Source organism: Ceratotherium simum, chromosome 4 (assembly GCF_057802395.1).
Source record: "Ceratotherium simum simum isolate JZ-2026a chromosome 4, ASM5780239v1, whole genome shotgun sequence".
NCBI classification, from domain to species: domain Eukaryota; kingdom Metazoa; phylum Chordata; class Mammalia; order Perissodactyla; family Rhinocerotidae; genus Ceratotherium; species Ceratotherium simum.
In genome coordinates, this window is record NC_141903.1 from 5,119,207 (window position 1) to 5,137,616 (window position 18,410).

The 18,410-nt window shown below is 52.2% G+C and overlaps 1 protein-coding gene across 2 annotated transcripts in view; it reads right to left on the minus strand.

The window, feature by feature from the left end:
- Window positions 1–1,920: 1,920 nt before the first annotated feature.
- The window catches only part of HRH2 (histamine receptor H2), a 40,053-nt gene continuing 23,563 nt past the window's right edge, over window positions 1,921–18,410 (minus strand). Inside the window, exons 3-4 of one of the 2 annotated variants that reach the window (XR_015551902.1) lie at window positions 17,738–17,878; window positions 4,653–4,746 (exon numbers count right to left, since the gene is read on the minus strand). Coding sequence is in view for 1 of the 2 variants with exons in the window: in XM_014786095.2 (XP_014641581.2) it covers window positions 4,581–4,746 (166 nt within the window). In the remaining variant the exon portion in view is untranslated. Of the gene's footprint in view, window positions 4,747–17,737; window positions 17,879–18,410 lie in introns of both variants that reach the window. The other variant, XM_014786095.2, reaches the window with a different exon arrangement.

An 18,410-nucleotide genomic window follows, 5' to 3' on the forward strand; every position in this document is an offset into this window, starting at 1 on the left:
TGGAATTCTGGTAGGGTTTGGGAATTCTGGTGAGTGATGCGTGTCCTTGGATATCATTTCCTTCTTGGGTGACCTGGAAAAAGCCCCCTCAAATGGACAATGAAGATGATAAACTCTCCCCCAAAGCTCCAGATGGAGTCGAGTCAGCGAAGTGTGAACAGCCGGCGTCTTGACTGAGCTAGGATTCCAATAGGATTCCCTCAATCCAGCCTACTGAGCACTCCCGACCACCCACCACGCTTCTAACCTGACTTTAAACACAGCCCAGTCTAGCGTGCCCCAACCAAGTCCAGCGTGCGCCAAGTCCAGTATGCCCTGGGTCCAGCAGCAGGTCTGGCGTGCACTGGGTCGGCGTGTGCCGGGGCCAGTGTGTGCCAGGTCCAGCGTGCACCAAGAACGTTTCCCTTTAGAACCTGGAGGCTGCCGGGGCCCCCATCCTCCCACACTCCACACACTGCACCTTCTTCCTGGCCTTGGCGACCCGAGCACCTGTTCCCGTGTCCCATCCCTTGCCTGATTCCCTGGTAATATTTAGTTACAAGCCTGTCTCTGTGGAGGGCAGGGAGGGGCTGATCCCTTTGGGTTCCCTGCACACAGCCCAAGGTCTGCAGCGGAGTCTGGGGCGGACCCTCCCAACAGCGGGGCTGCTCATGCTCACTCTGCCTCTGCCCTGCTCGCCCAATTCATTTTCCAAACTGGAGTCTGAATGATCCTTTCATAACACAGACCTCATCATTTTAGCCCCCTCTGGATGAAGACCTTCCGAAGCCTTCCCATTCATCACAGGTTGAGACAATGTTCCTAACGCAGCTCCCTCCGGGCCCGCTCTGCTCAGGACTCCCTGCCACAGCCTCTTCCAGTCTCCCTGCCTCCTTCCCCTTCTCCCAGCCTCCCCGCTTGGCCTACTTAGCAATAGTGGTTTTGCTTCTCTTCTGCCTCCTATTGGTGGAATCTAAACCTGTTGGAACAGGATTCTGGAATTGTGGTTCCTAGGCTTCCAGCCCTGGCTGGTTGCCGATAAAGTGCCCTGATATTCATCACACCCACAGTTATAGCTCAGGGGACACTTCTGTCATTTCTTTCCATCTACACAGAACTGCTAAATATCACCTATTGACTCAGTCTTCTACTTCCATCTTTCCCAAGTCTCCCTTAACACAGCTTTGTGTTTTCTGCCCTGAAATATATTAAACCCACTTCCGGCAGATAAGCTCCTGTAAGCTTTGCTTGTGATGACTTACAGTCTCTTCTCTGCCTTCTGTGGAAATTCGTCACAGTGTGTTTTTATGGGTTCTGCTGTGAGGCCTGAAGTTCAAAATTCCACAGTTGCCTACAGCCTCCTCCTTCCATCCCAGGGGACATATTGTGGTTATCAAAAGCGGTCCTTGACTCTGGCCAGCTCCCTCCCTTCATTTTCCAAACCCTTTCATTGGTGTGCCTTTGGGATCATTCCATGCACAGAATCCATGAATTGTCTTCTTGACCTGGTTTCTTACTTTCACCTAACCCACTTACTCTCTACTGTGGAATTCCTTGATTGACAAGTTTTCAATTTAAAGATGTCTTTTTCTCCCACTTAACAAAGGCATCTCTGAATCTGACAATTTCAGAAACATTCCATTCCGCAAACACTCACTGAGCATCTGCCATGTACCTGGCTCCCTAGGTGAGCAGGACGATGGCCTGGTCCTTCTGATCAGCCCATCACTCATGTCTAACATGGCGTTTTAAGATGAAACCTAGTTTCCTGAAAACTCCTTTACTTTTTAAGGCAATTTCCAAGTTGGCCTTTACCCCAACATTTTGTCATAATTCTTTCTCTAAATCAAGACACACTGTATAATGAAGTTTGGGGAGTATTTCCTCACTAGAAAGTTAAAAAATAAAACCGCAAGGCAGCATCTGTTTCGGTAGCTTTATTGGAACATGACGGTAACATGGAACGTGGATTTGGGGGCCCACTGCTCCTCCTCCAGGCAGCATGCACCCCACTTCTGCAGCCAGCAGAGGCTCTAGGAGGCCTCCTGAAGGGTGGGGGCAACTCAGAGACAGAGTTGAAGGAGCCTCGTGCAGTGGCAAGTGGTGAGTGTGCACCTTGACCTCAGCCCTGACCAGCTGAGTCTGTGATCAGCCAGACCAGTCTTATGGCTCCATGACTCAGAGGCCCATCTGCCTCAGACTCCTGGGAAAACTTCTGAAGAGGGGATTCCGGGGCTTCCAGAAGGAAGCCAGCCAAGAGTGAGCATCTCTGGGGGCCATCAGGGCAAATCATGCCTTCAGGTGTAGTGGCAGATAAACTGCTTAAAGCTCCTACTACGTGTCAAACACTCGTCTAGGGGCTAGACACATAATGGTCAACAGAAACAAGACCCACTACCTCCCGAGTAGGGGAGACAGACGGGGCTCAGGCAGTTGCACACACGGCTGTAAATTACAACCACGCCAATGGCTTCCAAGGTCAGTTCTGGGATGAGTGTCGGGGGCCTGATCCACTAGCGAGGGTCAAGGAAGACGTCCTCAAGTAAGTGCTACTTGAGCTGAAATCTTGTGGCCGAAAGGGCGGGACGAGCATTTCAAGTCATGGAAACAGCTCTGTGCGTGGCCCGGTAGCTGGAAGGAGCAGTGAGATAAACAAACCAAAAGGAGAGGGCCAGTAGGGTTGGGGTGAAGAGATGGAGGGGAGTGTGGGGCAGGAGGAGGCTGGAGGGACATGTCGGGTGAAAGGTGGTTTCCTCCATGTGTGTGACATGATTGGTCTTGCATGCTGCACAGCCCACTGCGGCTGTGGGGTGGAGAGCGGACTGGAGCGGGGGGAGTGGGGAATGCAGAGAGCTGTCAGGAGGCTGTTTCAATTGTCCTGACAGTGGGGATGGCAGTGGGATCGAGTGATGACAGGACAGGTGGAGAGAATCAAGGGGACAGTGGATACATGTGGGAGGACTCGAGAGGCATGACCACAAGGAGCCAGGAGAAGGGAGGTACCAAGATTGGCCCCCGGCCTTTGAGGCCAATGAGAAGGCCTCCGTCTGAGAAGGGGAACCCTGGGAGAGGAGCAGGTGCAGGAAAGGTCAGGGGTATAGTTGTGGACACGCTAAAGGTCAGGTGCCTTCAACACACCCAGGTGGAGGTGTCATGTAGGCAACGGTGGGTGGAAAGCTCCCAGAAGGAGCCTGGGCTGTAGGTACAAATCCGAGAGTGATCTCCTCAGAGATAAATTCCATGGTGACTTCAGTTACGAGAGTGTAGATGAGGCCATGGAGGGAGAGAAACCGCAGTGAGAAGAGAAGGCTCAGGACTGAGCCTTGGGGAATGACCACATCTGATGGCCAGGGAGAGGATGGTGAGCTGCCGGGGGACTGAAAAGGCATGGGTGGGCAGGGAGGGGACACCATGGGGGGGTCTTGGAACCAAGGGAAGAGTGGGCTCAGGGAGGGGTAGTGGTCAGTGAGGACTGCCTATGGACACCCTCATCACTCTGGGGCTGTCACTACCCCTGCTCCTCAGGTCTCTTCAACAACTCTGTCAACAGGAAAGGGGAGCTTACCCCTTTGGGCAGAGAAGTAAAGTGCTGCTCAGAGGGGTTCCCGGACTTGCCCCATGTCACACATCCAGCAGAGGGTGCTGCGGGGCCAACTCCCCCACTCAAGTCTGTTGTGTCTCCCAACTTCCATCTCTCCTTGCCTGATGCCAGGCACTTTCCCCGGTAAGTCCATGCCACACCACCTGCTGCTGACGAAGAGCACCAGAGGGTCGGGACTGCAGTATGAAGGGCCCCCAGGCTCCGGTCTGAGCCTCGCTAGGAGGAGGGTAGGCTGAGTCAAGGAAGTATCTTGACCTCTCTCCTGAGAGGCAGTGTAGTGTCCTGTCAAGAGCATGGGCTGGCGGCCTGGGTCCTCACTCATCCTCTCACCCGCTCATTCATTCATTCAACAGCTATTTTTTGAGCATCTCCTATGAGCCTGGCACACTTTCTAGCTGAGTGGCTTGCGCAGGCCCGTACTTCTCTCACCCTCAGTTTCCCCCTCTGTAAAGCTGGGACAGTGATCTTTACTGCAAACGTTGTTGTAAGGGTTACGGGGGCTCATGCAGGTGAAGACCTTGTGCACAATAGGTGTTCATTAAAGGCTCATTTCCTTCCTTCCCTTCCTTTCTCTCTCCTTTCTGCTGTCCTGCAGAACCCACGGGGCAGTAAGAGGCTAACACTTTATTGGCAACACACTCTACTCAGAAGACAGCGTGCTCCTGCACGTACACATCTGTGCACACACGTGCACACATCCCCAAATGTCCCGCTGCCCCTGCTCATGACTCAGGGCCAGCACCAATGTGAGCTTTGAACCCATGGGATTCAACGGACCTGGACCCAGGGGGGTCCTGAACATCTGTCTGGGACCGCTGAGTACAGAAGGCTGCTCCATCTTAGGCCCAAGGACCCCAGCACCCCCCTGTGTGCTCTGGGAGTCCCCAGACTCAGGCTAGGATGTCCTTGGGGGGCTTTGGGGGGCTTCTGGGTCCTTAGTGGCTCCAAGAGTCAAATCTTGGTGGCCAGGAGCAGTATCTTCAGTGTCCCGGGGCTGGGTCTAGACGGCCTCGGAGGGCAGTGTCCTCACCGCTTCCTGGGGCGGTGTCCTCAGCGGCTCCTCAAACAGTGGCTCCCCCATGTTCTGGAGGAGCCTAAGCCCCCAGAGGCTCTTGCAGCAGCTCAGAAGGTTGCTGGAGCACACGGCGCAGGACAGCGCTGGCTTCCTGAGGAGACACAAGCACAGGTCAGGGGACCACTGAGCAAGGCCCGTGGGGCCAGAGCCCAGCCACTGGCTGTTGCTTCTTCTAAGCCAGGCCCTGAGAAGGGTGGGGTGGGATGGGGCAGGAGACCTCCCATGTGCAACAGAGACTTCTTCCCTCAACCCACGAGGGAGCATCCCAGAGAGTTGCTCTCAAATCTCAAGTCAACTTCTAACATGCTGTGTGCCCTTGGTCAAGTTACTTAACTCCTCTGAACCTCAAATGGTGGTAAAAATAACCACCTTTCCAATTCTTGAAAGGATTAAGTGCTATAAAATATGTCTAAAAGTGTCCCACACATTGCCTGGCTCTTAGCAGGAGCCCGATTCATGTTTGCTATTTCTGAGTCTTAATGAAACGATTCCTGAGCATCTACAGCACGCCTTGCATGAGCTGGGGGAAGGTTGGGAGAAGAAGACACAGAGAGTTACTCAGCCTTGCATTAAAATAAGTTGTGAACACATCTATCTCTCCACTAGGATGTGTGCTCCTTGAAGGCAAGGTGCTTGCCTTTCAAACCCCTGCAACTGTGGCTGCACACAGTACGTCCTCAGTTAGTGTCTGTTGAGTCCATCTGATTGAAGGTGACCGGAGGTGAGTGAGCCTAATGCTTGGTAGGAAAGTTTTTAACAAAGTATTTGACACACATTTTCAGCAAGAAGAGACGTCCCTCACTCGTGGGCATACGAACTTCCTCTCCCTGCTGCCTGCTAAGACGTGGATGCAGCCCTGCTTTCTCCTTCAGCTCTGTCAGGGAGTAGGAATGCCTTTATGATTTTTATTTCAAGCCTCATGAGGTCAACGGAGAAGGCTCAGCCTGGTGCTCCTGGTTTTCAGCACCTAACACCTGCACATCTCCCCTTATAGCAAAGAGCAGAGAGTGGGCTTGCAGCTTTGACCAGGCAACCGGATCTGTCCTGGGTCATTGTATCTAGCTCACGAGTATTTTGCATTTTCCACAAGAGATGCTGCATTTCCATTTATGGTGATGATGTAAAGTTTTCTTATAAATGTATTTCGGTGAAAACAGCGAGTTGCTGTAGAGAAGTAACTGCAAATAATGCAAGTGGGAGAGGACTGTGGGCTGGATGAGGAAGGGATTTGCAAGCGACTGTGGCTGAGGGAGTCCCAGCTCACACTTGGCCCAAACACAGGGAAGCCGGGCACTGACTGCCTGGTGTCCTAGAGACTGTCTGGTGGATCCATAGCCCCAGGGCAGGACAATCTGGCTTCAGCAATGTCTGAGGCCACAAAGGCTACCTACTTTCTTGCTTCCCTGCTTAGGCTCGAATGGTAGCTTTCCTCATCCAGTTTGAACCTGGGAGCCACCCACAGCTTGTCCTGAGAGCCATCGCAGTTCCTCTGGATGTCCCATGAAGCTCCCGTCCGGCCTCAGCTCTAGCCATCACCTGTTAAGGTCATCTGGCCACGAGGGGAATCTGGCTCACTGCTCCTTCCCCCTTCCACATAGGGAGAGGGAAGAGAGTCGTGCTTCCCTTTAGAATCTATCAGACGGGAGCTGTGGATTCAGCCGCCTGACTTTGTGAGGCTTTGTGAGTAAGGAACAGCCAACAGCCACAGCTTCCCTCAGTGCGCGGTATGGTCCAGCTTAGCCATTGCTGGGGGCCCCGCGTAGCCCAAGCTCTCCTTGTAGGCTTGGCCAGCCCCTCCTCCCCAGAACACCTGCCCTCACCTGGACCTCAAGGTCACACCCTTCAGAGGCACTTCAGAGGCTCCGGTCCTTCTCCACACCAGCAGTGTACATATTTGGCCAAGCAGGCAGATATCTACCATGGATTAACATTCCAGACGCAGCCTGTGGCTCCAATCAAGTGACTTTCACTGAAGTAATCAAAGAAAAGCTAGCTCTAGGCTAGGAAATAACTCTCTCTCTTCTTCTAAATGGCTTAAAGATCACTTAATATTATTCTGAAAAGATCACATGTTCATAGTAAAAAATTCAGAACATAGAGATTAACAAAATGAAGAAAATAAACATCCTAAATAACTCCTCTACTCAGACATATCTTTTTATACATGTCTATTCCATCACTAAATATTTTAAAATCAAATACGTCATATATCCAAAGAGACTATGTAAAAAACATATACACATGGTTTAAAGAATATTAAAAAGGACACCAATGTAATCAACTCTCAGGTGAAGAAACAGAACTTTCCCAGCACCTGACTTATTTCAGCAAATATTTTTGTATCCCTAAACGATATATTGTGTTGTTTTGCCTGCATTCTACTTTTAAATGGAATCATGTTTTATGATTTTTTTCTGTAGCTACCTTTTTTTTGTTGTTTAACATTATATTTTTGAGATTAAACTGTGTTGATCGCATACCTGTAGTTCATTTTCATTGTTGTAAAGTATTCCATTATGTGAATCGCTCCAATTTTTGTATCCGTTCACCTGTTAATGGACATTTGAGTTGTCTCTCATTTTTTATCATTTCCCTTCTCATGCCGGTTTTGAGTCTACACCAAAGTGGCCTCATCAAATGCATAGAAGAGTGTCCCTTTTTCTCTCCTGTGATAGAGTTTGTGCAGGACTGGAGTGATCTTTTCCTTGAGGGTTTGGTAGAACTCCTTTGCAAAACCAAGTACTACTGGTGTTTCATTCATCTTATTTATTATTATTATTCGTTTATTATTCATCTTATTTATTATTAATGATTATAGGACCATTCAGATTTTCTATTTCTTCCCAAGTCAGTTTTGGCAAGTCCTGTTTTGCTGGGAATTCGTTCACTGCATCTGAGTTTTCCCTTGTTTGAGGTGTTAAATTGATCACAATGTCTTCATTAACTTGCTTAATCTCTGCAACGTCTATAATATGGTCTAACTTTCATTCTTAATATTGTTTATTTATGAAGTTAATGATTAATTTCTCTTTGTAGTTCTGTCAATTTTACTTGACATATTTTTGAAGCTAGTTTATTTATTACATACAAGTTTAGAATTATCATTCTGGTGAATTGAACCTTTTTTCAGAATACGGTGACCATCTTTATCTTTAGCCCTACTTTTTGCTTAAAGTTCACCTTGTCTGATATCAGTGTAGCTGCTCAGATTCCCTTGGTTAGTATTTGCCTAGTATATCTTATTTTTCCTTCCTTATGCTTTCTACATCTTTGTTTCCTTAAGTCTATCTCTTGTAAAAACATTTGTTTGGATATAAAAAATCAAATCTGACAATCTTCATTTTTTTTAATTGGCCAGTTTGTTCCATTTACATGGACAGAGATTACTGATATATTTGACTAATCTCTTCAATGTGATTTTGTGTTTTATTTTTGCCCCACCTTTTCTAAAATTCCCCTTGTCTTTTCTTGCTTTGTTTTAAACGTCCCTTTTTTCTCATTCTCTTTCCTCCTCCCCACATGGAATTTCTACCTTCTTATAAAAATGTTACCCTGCACGTTTAACTTAATAATGTCCAGGGGCATGCAGCCCTCCTGTACTTTGTTGCCTTCCACGCCAAATGTAAGTTGGGATGAGACACAAAGCTGGGTTCCCACGCTGTGGAGACTCCATTACGTTACACACGTCTAGAGATACAGGCAGGTTTCACATCCTTGATCCCCGTCGTGGCCCCACGGCCCGCGTCTGCCCGAGCCCTGACACGGGGAGGGAGGGATGTTAACGGGGTTCCAGGAGAGCACATGATGTGGTGTCTGCCCTCGTGGGGAACACCTGCCCTTCCACCTTCCCGTGTCCAGTTCCCCTTCTCTCGGTACCAGCACCTTGGCTCTTCTTTGGGGTCCAGGCTTCCTCCTCTTTGCCCGTGTGGGTGAGGTGGGATGACCGCTTACTCTTTGCCGTGGCTCCAGGTCCGGGTACAGAGGCAGACGCACCACCCGATCCAGCCAAGGAAACTTCGTGTTGGACAGCAGGAAAGGGACCTCTGTTCCACTGGGCTGCTAGCGTGAGGTGTCAGCTTGGAGCTGCTGGGGCACACGGGAGCCTCTGACTGAGACTGAGGTCAACACCGTGTGAGACTGAGCTGAACGCTGGAGAAAGATTTCTGACGACATTTGAGCATTTGGATCCAGGCATGCTTGAAGCTACTCTTGGTCTCTTCAGTTCTATGATCCAACTCCTTGCCTCCAGCAACCCCAGTCTCTTTTAACTGGGTTTCTGCTACGGGCAGTTAACAGTGTCCTGATTAATAATATTCCTAGCTAAATGTTCTTTGAATCTGAATCTCATCTTTTCACATTGAAGGTGTTATAATACGTTCAGTCACCAGGGGTCAGGACCCAGTTTCAGTGCTACTCTGTATGAGAAGCCTTGCTCAGGTCCTCTCTGAACTTCAGTTTTCTCATCTGTGAAATAAGTTAATAATAACAACCTCACAGGACTACGGTAAGGACTACAGATAATGAATGTCAGTGCCCTTTTCCATTATTCTGGACTGCTTATAGTGCACATCATCACTTGGAACAGCCACATGCACACGTTACTCTGTTTCTTGTATCCACGCCTTTGCACATATTGTTTCCATTGCTTGAAAGTCCTTTATTTTCCTCTTTGCTGTTCAACTTCTACTTCTGTTTCAAGATTCTGTGCAGGCATCACCTCCTCTGGGAAGCTGTCTCTGAGGTCACCCAGCATTACTGATTCCACCTGGCTCCTACGGCTCCTCTGCTAAGAGACTTACCTCCTTGGGTTCACCATCAGTTTGTCCATCTCCCAGGCCAAAGGCAGCCAGCCCTTGGGTTTTTCATCTTCCATGCCACTGTCCAAGTTTACAGTAGGTGTTCAATCACATGTGTGAACTGATGAATGAAAACCCCAACAGATCTCAGTTCAGATAGTGATTCTCCCGTCTTCTGACTTCCCCAATTCACAGATCGACAGAAGCAGAAGCTTCCCGTGGCTCCTTGGCAGCCCTTGACTCTCTGTGCTGTGTCTCATGGCGGCTTCATGTCTATATCTACCTTCCCGCTGCTGCTAGCCTGGAAGAGCCTTGTGGGCAGGGACCTGGGAGAGACAGGGAGGGATGCTTACCATTTCTGGGCACCAGCCATGTGCTGGGACGATTGGGGGAAAGTATGAGATTTGGAATCAGGAGTCCTGAGTCCAGCTTGAGCCTTCCTCACTCCCCTGCTGTCGGGTCTCAGGCAACTTCATCTCCTTTCTCAAGTCGCTCTCCATCGTAAAATGGACACAATCCCAGTGAAGGGCTGTTGAAGCCGTGAGATGAGATGGGAGAAGTGAAATGTTTTGAAATTCCAAGAAATTCTCCTTTTCCTCCTCCTCTTTTGTTTCCTGCAATGGGTACAGCATTAGCTGCTTTGCCCCTGAGGGTCACCGAGAACTGGTGGTTGGAGGACTGTGTGTTGAGGGTCTGGGCTGATCCCTGAACCCAGGCCCTTGCTCTCCTGTACCCAACAACACGAGAGAACGGCCACCCCCAGAGGGTCAGTATCACCTACATCCTGCTGATTCCTCTCCTTTATGAGGAAACAGAAGTGGAGGACATCAGAAAGGGGAAGTGGCTCTCTCATGTCCTGGAAGCTGGCCACAACAAATCAGAGGTCTTTCCCCTGGCCTTGAGCTTTTGCCAAAATCAGGGGTGACCCTGATTTTCTTCTCCAGGCCAGATTAATTTCTGGTTGTCCTAAAATCAGCTATGAGGTGGCCGCTTCAGGACACCAAGTTACCCAGAGCCAATCAGAGCATTTTCTCCAGACACCTTGCTTTCCTACCACAAACCAACCCAATATGCTGAAATGACCAAACTTCAGGCCACTGTTGTGAAAGAAATTATTTTTTCACAGCCTTCTCGTAATCTTCTGGAAGCAAACATGAGAGTTTGCTGCGCCAGCATCCGTTTTGAAGGGCAAAGGCCAGTGCAGGACAACGGGCAGGGACGTCATGCCATCGCAAGCCCATGGGTGGAGGCCTCTTTCTGCCCTTTAGGAGCAGCATCCAGAGCACACTGGGCAGAGACTTCCTGTAGGAGGCTTGCAAACACACTGTGTTCATTTTCATGCCAGATAAGGGGAAATTTATCCAGGAAAGGCACCCCCAGAGCTCCCTGGGACTTAGTTGAGATCAATAGGTTATACTCACAAACTGTTAATCCCTTTTTATTTTTCCCCCCATGACGAGGGAAATAGATGGTGAGGGTTAGGGAACTTCAGGCTGCTAAAAGCGGTCTTGATGAGGGACCTCCCAGGGCACACACCCCTGAACACTGGTGGGTCACAGCCTGTGACCAGCCTGGGAGCTCACTGAGGGAGGGGATGGCTGTGACTCTAGCAGTCCTGTGGGGGCCGGCATGGAGCCGGCATCTGTGAATGAATAAATGATTGACAAGAGCTAGCATTTACCGAGCGCTCACATGCTAGGTCTTGACAGGGTATTTTGCATCCTTTTTCTAGTTAACCCTCCCAGTGGCTATAAGGCAAGTACAGGTGTTCCCATTTCACAGACCAGGAAATCGAGGCTCTGGGCTGGTAAGTGATGCCCCAGGGTCACTCAGTAGCAAAACTCAAATTGGAACCCGCAGCTGTCGACTTGCAAGTGTGCTCCCTTCCCACTGTGGTACGTGCCTTCCTGAGGACCAGACTAAATGAAGACAGCAGAACAGGACCCAGAGCTAATACGAAAGACGTCAATGATTAGGACAGGGTCACAGGGCTCAGGTAACTCCTGGGCGTGAGTGGGTGTGTGCATGTGTACATGTGTGCGAACACACACATATGTGTGGGTCTGTGCGCACATAAGAGCGTGAGTGTGTGCCAGTGCCTCAGTGTGTGTGGGTGTGCGTGGGCAGGACTGCGTGGCACAGAAGCCATTTCTGGCCCTGGGGATCAGGGGAGGCTCCGCGGAGCAGGTGGCATTTGAGTTGGGTCTGGGGCGATGAGTGGAAATTGAACTGAGGCGTTGGGGTGGGGCAAGTTTCTTCAGGCCCAGGGGGCAGCGTGAGCTGTGGGTTGTGCTCTGAGAACAGGGAACGATCTAGTTCAGCAGGAGAAGAAGGTGCCCGGGGATGCAGTGGGAGACGAGGGCAGAACGGGATTCAGCAGCTGGCACAGTTGGGTCTTGGTGGGGGAGCCTGCATGTGACCGGGCAGGCACTGGAGTGCTGCTGAAGGCTTGGAGCAGAGGATAGTCAGGAAGTGACCAAGGCACAGTCTCAGCTGGTGGCCTGGACTGTCCCTTCTCTAAGAGCTTACAACGACATGGCTCAGGGCGAGTCCCTGCCCCTGCAGTGAGAGCGCCCAGGGTGGGGGGTGGTGCGTGAGGAGCATGCGCCGCCACTGGGAGAGCCCAGGCTGCAGGGTGCGGGTCTGGGCGGTTTTCATGAGTGTCCTTTTTTGGGCCCTTGGCCAACAATCACGTCAAACACTCACTGTGCGCTTGGCCTGCCAGGTGGGCACCACCACCCTTGTCTTTATAGATGAGGGGCACAGCCCTCCATGGGGTTAAGTGACCTGACCAGGGTCACATAGTCAGTGGGTAGAGGAACTGGGCTCCATGCCACATCTGCTAGGTCCAACGCTTGTGCCCCAAGCCCTGAGAGCAACCACAGGACAGGCACAGTCCCCTGAGCTCCTCCTCTATGCCAGGCCCGACTCAGAGCATTTGGTCAGCATTAGCTCAGTTAATCCACACACCAACCCGCGGTGTAGGTACTGTTATTGTCCCCCTCTGATGGAGGAGAAAACTAAGGCACAGAGAGGTTAGGAAACTTGCCCAAGGTCACACAGCCAGTAAGGGGAGCTGGGTATATTACAACACTCTGGGCTTGTGGCTTAAGGAGAAGTGAAGGCGTGGGGAGCCCCACTTCCACTCAACTCCTCCCCTGTCTCCCTGTCATCCACCTCCTGCTGCTGAACTAGGGCTGCAGAATAATAAAATGATGAGCACGCTCAAGGGCCGGGCACTAAACACTGAACTTTCACAACATGCGTTATGGGTGGATACATAAGAAATGGATTACAGTCTCATTTCTAACAGATGAGGAGGTCTAGGCCAAAAGAGCTTCAGTCACTTGCCCAAGAACTCACAGCAAATAAGTGCAGAGCTGCAGAGCCTGGAGGGAGCCCAGAGTGGCCCCACTGCACAGCTGGGGCCGCCGCCCCACTCCCCGCCCAGTACATGTGGAGCTGGGATCGTGCTCAGATCTCCCCAGGCCCAGCCTTGTGTTCCCTGCCCCACTGCTCGAACCCTCCAGGAAGCCCCATGTGAGACTGGCTGGGGCTCAATCCTCTCCTTGAAACTGTGGAATGTTTGTTAAAACTGAAGGAACCCCAAAGCCTCTGCCCACTCATGGCAGCAGGGGCTCAAGGGAAGAACCCGCGGGCCCCAAGAAGTGCTTGAAGTCATTTCCTGTCATTCACTCCAACCCACACCTCAGAGGCAGGCGAAGTGTCACGCCCATTTCACGGACGGGACTGAGGCTCAGGGAGGCCCCCCATTTGCCCCAGGTCATCCACGCCGTGGAGCGCTGCACCCTGGCCTCGGCTCCCTGCCTCACCAGGCTGGTCTCTTCAATTAGACTCCCTTGCTCTCTAGTCTCTGAAGGGCTCAGGCCTTGGAGGCAGACAGGGTCTCCCCTTCTGATGGTTCTTCCTCAGTCCCTTCATAGTCCCTTCTCCCCTCCTCCCTGGCCCTCGGCCCATCCTTAAATGCTGGTGACCCTTCTCCTTGCCAGCTACACCCCCTGCCCTCGTCAACCCCCTCACGACACTTCCAGGACCCTCCCCGTATGCGGCTTTGAGGAAGTGATACCTCAGATGTGGCTGGTGGCAGTGAAGCCGGTGCAGTCTGGCTAGAAAACAATTAGGCAAAGTATTACAAAAGGTCCAAAATACCCTCCCCTTTGACCACTAATTGTTTCCAGAAATTCAGCTTCTAGGGAATAATCTGAAAGAAACAAAATGTTCTCTGTATGGAGATGTTCATCACAGGGTTGCTTATAATAGCAAAAAATGTGGAGACAACAACAAAGGGCAATAATCAGGACAGATTTCAGTCAGTCACGAGGCTCCTCACGCACCCGCTTCCCGCCAGTGACTTGCTGTGAGCTGGGGTGCAGCGGGCCCCCCGTGCCAGATGCTAATCTCGGGCCTCCATATTGATTCTCTCCTGGAATCCTTACTCAACCTTTGGAGGTGGGTGCTAGTAACACACCACTTTGCAGAGGAAGAAACCGTGGCATGGTGAGGCCAGGTGATGTGCCCAAGGTCCTCCAGCTCCCAGGCGGCACCTGAGCTCCCATCGTGGGCACTCCCAGAGCAGTGGTCAGCTACCCTCACCAGGGAATGCCGGCCAAGGTGCCAGGCGTGTAGTACATCTCGGGGGGGAGGGACAGGACACTGTTTTAGATGTCAAGGGGTTGCCGTGGCCTCTCACCCCTGCTTGTCCCATCGCCAGTGCCGCCCCCACCATTCAGGCAGCAACTGCAGGTGAGGGCAGAGACCACATCTTAAGCCCCAAACAGACACAGTGGTGAGAAAGGCCAAGGGCCTTTGGTTTTCCAGAGCCTGTGAGAGCAGCTCCCCACCACCCAGAGAGGAAGCGGAACGGCCACGGGCTGGGGCAGGAGGCTGAGGGATAGGTGCCCCGCCCCACCCCCTTCCTTTGGGGTCAAAACCCTGATTGGAGGGGAGGTGGGGGCCACTGGAGGGTTATCGTGGGGCCTGAAGCACAGGGCCCTACTGGGAGCTCCCCAGCTGGGAGCCGGAACAAGGGAGGGACCCCCGCCGACTTCGCAGTGAGAAGCCTCCATGTAGCTGCTGCACCCCAATTCCTCTGCTCCCACAGAGGGTTCAGGAGGTCCCTAAAACCTCCCTGCATCTACAGTGAACCCAGCATGTGGCTGGGCCTTGGGGCTTGCCTGCTGGAGGTGTCCCAGAGGGGCTGGGGGCCTGCAGCAGAGCCAAGGCCCAGAGGAGGATGTGGCTGGTCCTCGGCAGGGCCAGGGAGGGCCCAGGAGCAGGCCAGCTATGTCTCCTGGGCCCAGCATGGCACGGGCGCCGTGGATGGGGAAGCTGGCCCAACAGGTCTGGAGTGGTCCAGAGGATGCCAGACAGTCTCTGGGAACTTAGCTTGTCCTGGAGGGAAAGAGGTGGGGAGGGGAGAGGATCTTGTATTGACTGCGTTCAACTTCCAAAGTCCCCATGTTTATAGCTGGAAGTGATTGAGCTCCCCTGATCTGGAACGTTTTTCCAGCATCATTGGAATGGTGGCCCGTGGGTGCCCCGAGCAGAATGAAACAAAGACTCTTACACCTGGGTGGACTCAGGGCTCTGCTCTAAGCTTCTGTCCCAGGCACAGGCATTAATGCCCTCGGTCCTTTCCCCAGCTCTGGGAGGGAGGTGCTGTAATGACCAGCCCCACTTTTCAGATGGGGACAAAGAGTTTTAGAGAAGGAGAGACTTGCCCAAGGTCCCCTTGGCCAGCAACACGGGGAGGTCAGCCTTCAGAGCTCTCTCAACAGACCACCGCACTAACTGGCTTCCCACTGCCTATGAGCGCCCCCTGCCCACCCCAGCCTCCTCACACGCTGCTCCTTTGCCTGGAATGGCGCCTTGAACCTCTGCCCCTCAGCTTAGGAAATTCCTGTTGTCCTTCAGGAGTCAGCCGAGATGTCACCCCTTCCAGGAGGCTTTCCCTGAGGCCCAGGCAGGGCCCCAGGTCCGAGCTCCGAGCTCGCCTCGCACGTGTTTGTACCCCTCCCTGCTCGTCTGGCGCCTCCGTTATGAACCCCGTCCCGCCACAAACACCTCGCCAGGAATGGGTGCTAAGGGTGAGGGAACGAACGAATCAGCAAGGCTCGGCAGCCCTAAAAAGGGAGACACGTGGCTGGCAGAGGAACGCAAGTGTGGAGCCTCCTGCTGCCGTGACGTTAAGGCCACACCCGCTCGTGACAGACGGGAAGGGAGCACAGAGCCGTGATTTCTGGGATTGCGCAAGACGGCAGGAGGAATGGGCTTTCTCTCTGACTTTCAATTTTAATGTTCCATTTCAACAAAATGTAAGTATTCACCAATATTCTATGTCTCCCAAGTCAGTGTGGAAAGGGGAAGTTCCCTGAATCCTCCGGGCACCCAGGACTGCCCTGCAACCCACTCTGAATGTCTTCCCTGGGTGACAGTGGCACATGCTCAGTTCTGGAATCAGGAAGGCCTGAGTCTCGTCCACAGGCCCTCCCTGCACGCTGCAACCTTCTGCAGAGTCAGACACGGAGAAGCAGATCCACCGAGGCTTTGTAGAGCCACCCGCCACTTTTTGGCAGTTGGGACAAAACCCCCACCCCTTCCCATCTCTGGGCTGGAAGGGAGTGGTCCTCATGCCCCAGGAGAGCCTCAGGGGCTGTGGACACCCTGCAATGCCCAGCAGGTCTCAGACACACCCCATCCCTGTCCCCTGACACTGCCACAAACAGGTCTTATGGGTTTAATAAACACCAGTGTCACCCCAGGGCAGAGAGCCCTGTGACTCACTGCCATTTCTTCAGGAGCAGTGGCAGCCACCAGAAGGCTTAGCTGTCTTTGACAGATGAGAAAACTGGGGCTCAGAGAAGGACGTGATCTTCTCAAGGCCACACAGCCAGTCAGTGGCAGAGGCAGAGAGAAACCCAGGTCCCCCGCCAGCCAGGCCAGGGCTCTCTTGGCATTCCCGTCTTGCGCCCAGCCTGCACCCCACCTGCCCCTGGACCCTATACTCGAAGCTCAGGTTGTGACAAGGACACATTTTATCAAACTTGCCTCCACACTCAGAGCGACTCATTAGTATGAAAATCATGCTCCTCACCGTCCTTGCCAGAAGATTCTTGACACAAACTAAGTTGGGGGTCTGGCATAATTCCTTTCCCGTGTTAAGTATTTATGTGTACTTAGTGCTGGAATCGCCCCTTGAGACTGCTCCACGGCGCCCACTTTCAGATGAGGCGAGGCTCAGGGTCAGGGCCCGACGTGAGCAATTCAGTGGCACAGCGGCGACACGAGGCCACAAGGCCCTCCCTGAGCTCTTCAGCTGCTCTTTTGCAGAGGGGCCATGAGGAGAAAAAAAAAAAGAAAAGGAAAAAAGGAAAACTACCACTTACAAGCATCTACTCTGTGCCAGGCGCTTGGCATCTATTGGTGCTAAGCCTCATCGTCATCCTCACAGGGAGGCATTTTTATCCACATTTTTCAGATGAGCTAGCTGAGGTTCAGAAAGGGCAAGCCACCTACCCAAAGTGATGGAAGACTATAGCCTGTGGACCAAATCCAGCCCCAAAGCTGTTTTTGTTGAAATAGTTGGAAAAATAATAACCAGAAGAATAACATTTTGTGACTGGTGAAAATGATATGGAATTCACATTTTGGTGTCCATAAATAAAGTTTTACTGGAACACAGCCACCCCCATTTGTTTACGTATGTCTATGGCTGCTTTTGGGCTGTAACAGCAGGACTGAGTAGTTGCAACAGAGAATGCATGGTGGGCTGCAAAGCCTAAAATATTTACCATCTGGCCCTTTGCAGAAAAGGTTTGCGGACTCTGCCCTACACCATGCCCTCTCCCATGGGGTCTGGGAGGTCTTCAGGGCCTCCCTGTGGGCGCACAAGCTGCTCCCTGCAGAAGGGCCTCAGGGCCGACATCCAGACCTCCTTCTGCTTGCCGTGCCCTGGGGCCAGGTCCCCAGAGAAGGGGCCATCTCCTACGTTGTTCACCCAGAGCCCACTTCTTCTGGGCACAAAGCTACCAGCAGTGGCCCTGAAGGCATAGCTCCCCTCCCCTCCCCATCACAGCTCCTGGGGAGGCAGCCTCATGGCGGCCCTGTCAGGTCTGCATCAGAAGGAGCCGGAAGTGAAGGCGGGGAAACAGCAGGGGCAGGAGACTGTGAGGAGCCGGAGGGAAGGAAGGGGATGCTGGGCACATGCGGGGCCTCCAGCCGGCTTCAAAGGCCCAACCACCAGGGGGGTAAATGAGAGTTCTCTACCTTTCAAGTGACTCCTGGGGGGCGACGATTTAGTCTCCTTGACTTTTGAGGCTGTAAAAGGCTTCCCACCTCCTCTCCCTCTGCTCTCTTTCCCCCGACTTCCTCGCCGGGGGTGGGAGGGGCTCTCACTCCCCAAACTCTCTGAAGAGACAGAAGATGAAAAGGATTGACTCCTGCTGTAGCTCCTCTGCTCTGCAGTTGGCTGTGCGGAAGTGCAGGCAGGAGGCGGGAGTGGCACTGGTGGTCCAGGACACAGCTCAGGCCTGCAGCTCCCCACCCAGGGCTACAAACAGCCAAGAGCTGCCGGAAAGCCCAAGGGCTTGGCGAAGGAGAAATGGGATCACGGGTGGAAGGAGATGGGGAGGAGAAACAGAGGGAGAGAAAGAAAACAAAACAGAATGGAAGAAAGAAAGAGAGAAGAGGCAGAAAAGAAAGAACCTTGAAAACATTACACTAAGTGAAACAGCCAGGCACAAAAGACTACATACTACGCAAAAGGTCCAGAATAGGCAAATCTACAGAGCTAGAAAGTGGATTCAGTGGCTGCCTGGTTGCTGGCGGAAATCAGGGATTGGAGGTGATGGCTAAAGGCTACAGGGTTTCTTCTGAGGGTGATGAAAATGTTCTAAAATTGGTCGTGGTGATGGCTGCACAATTCTGTGGATACGCTAAA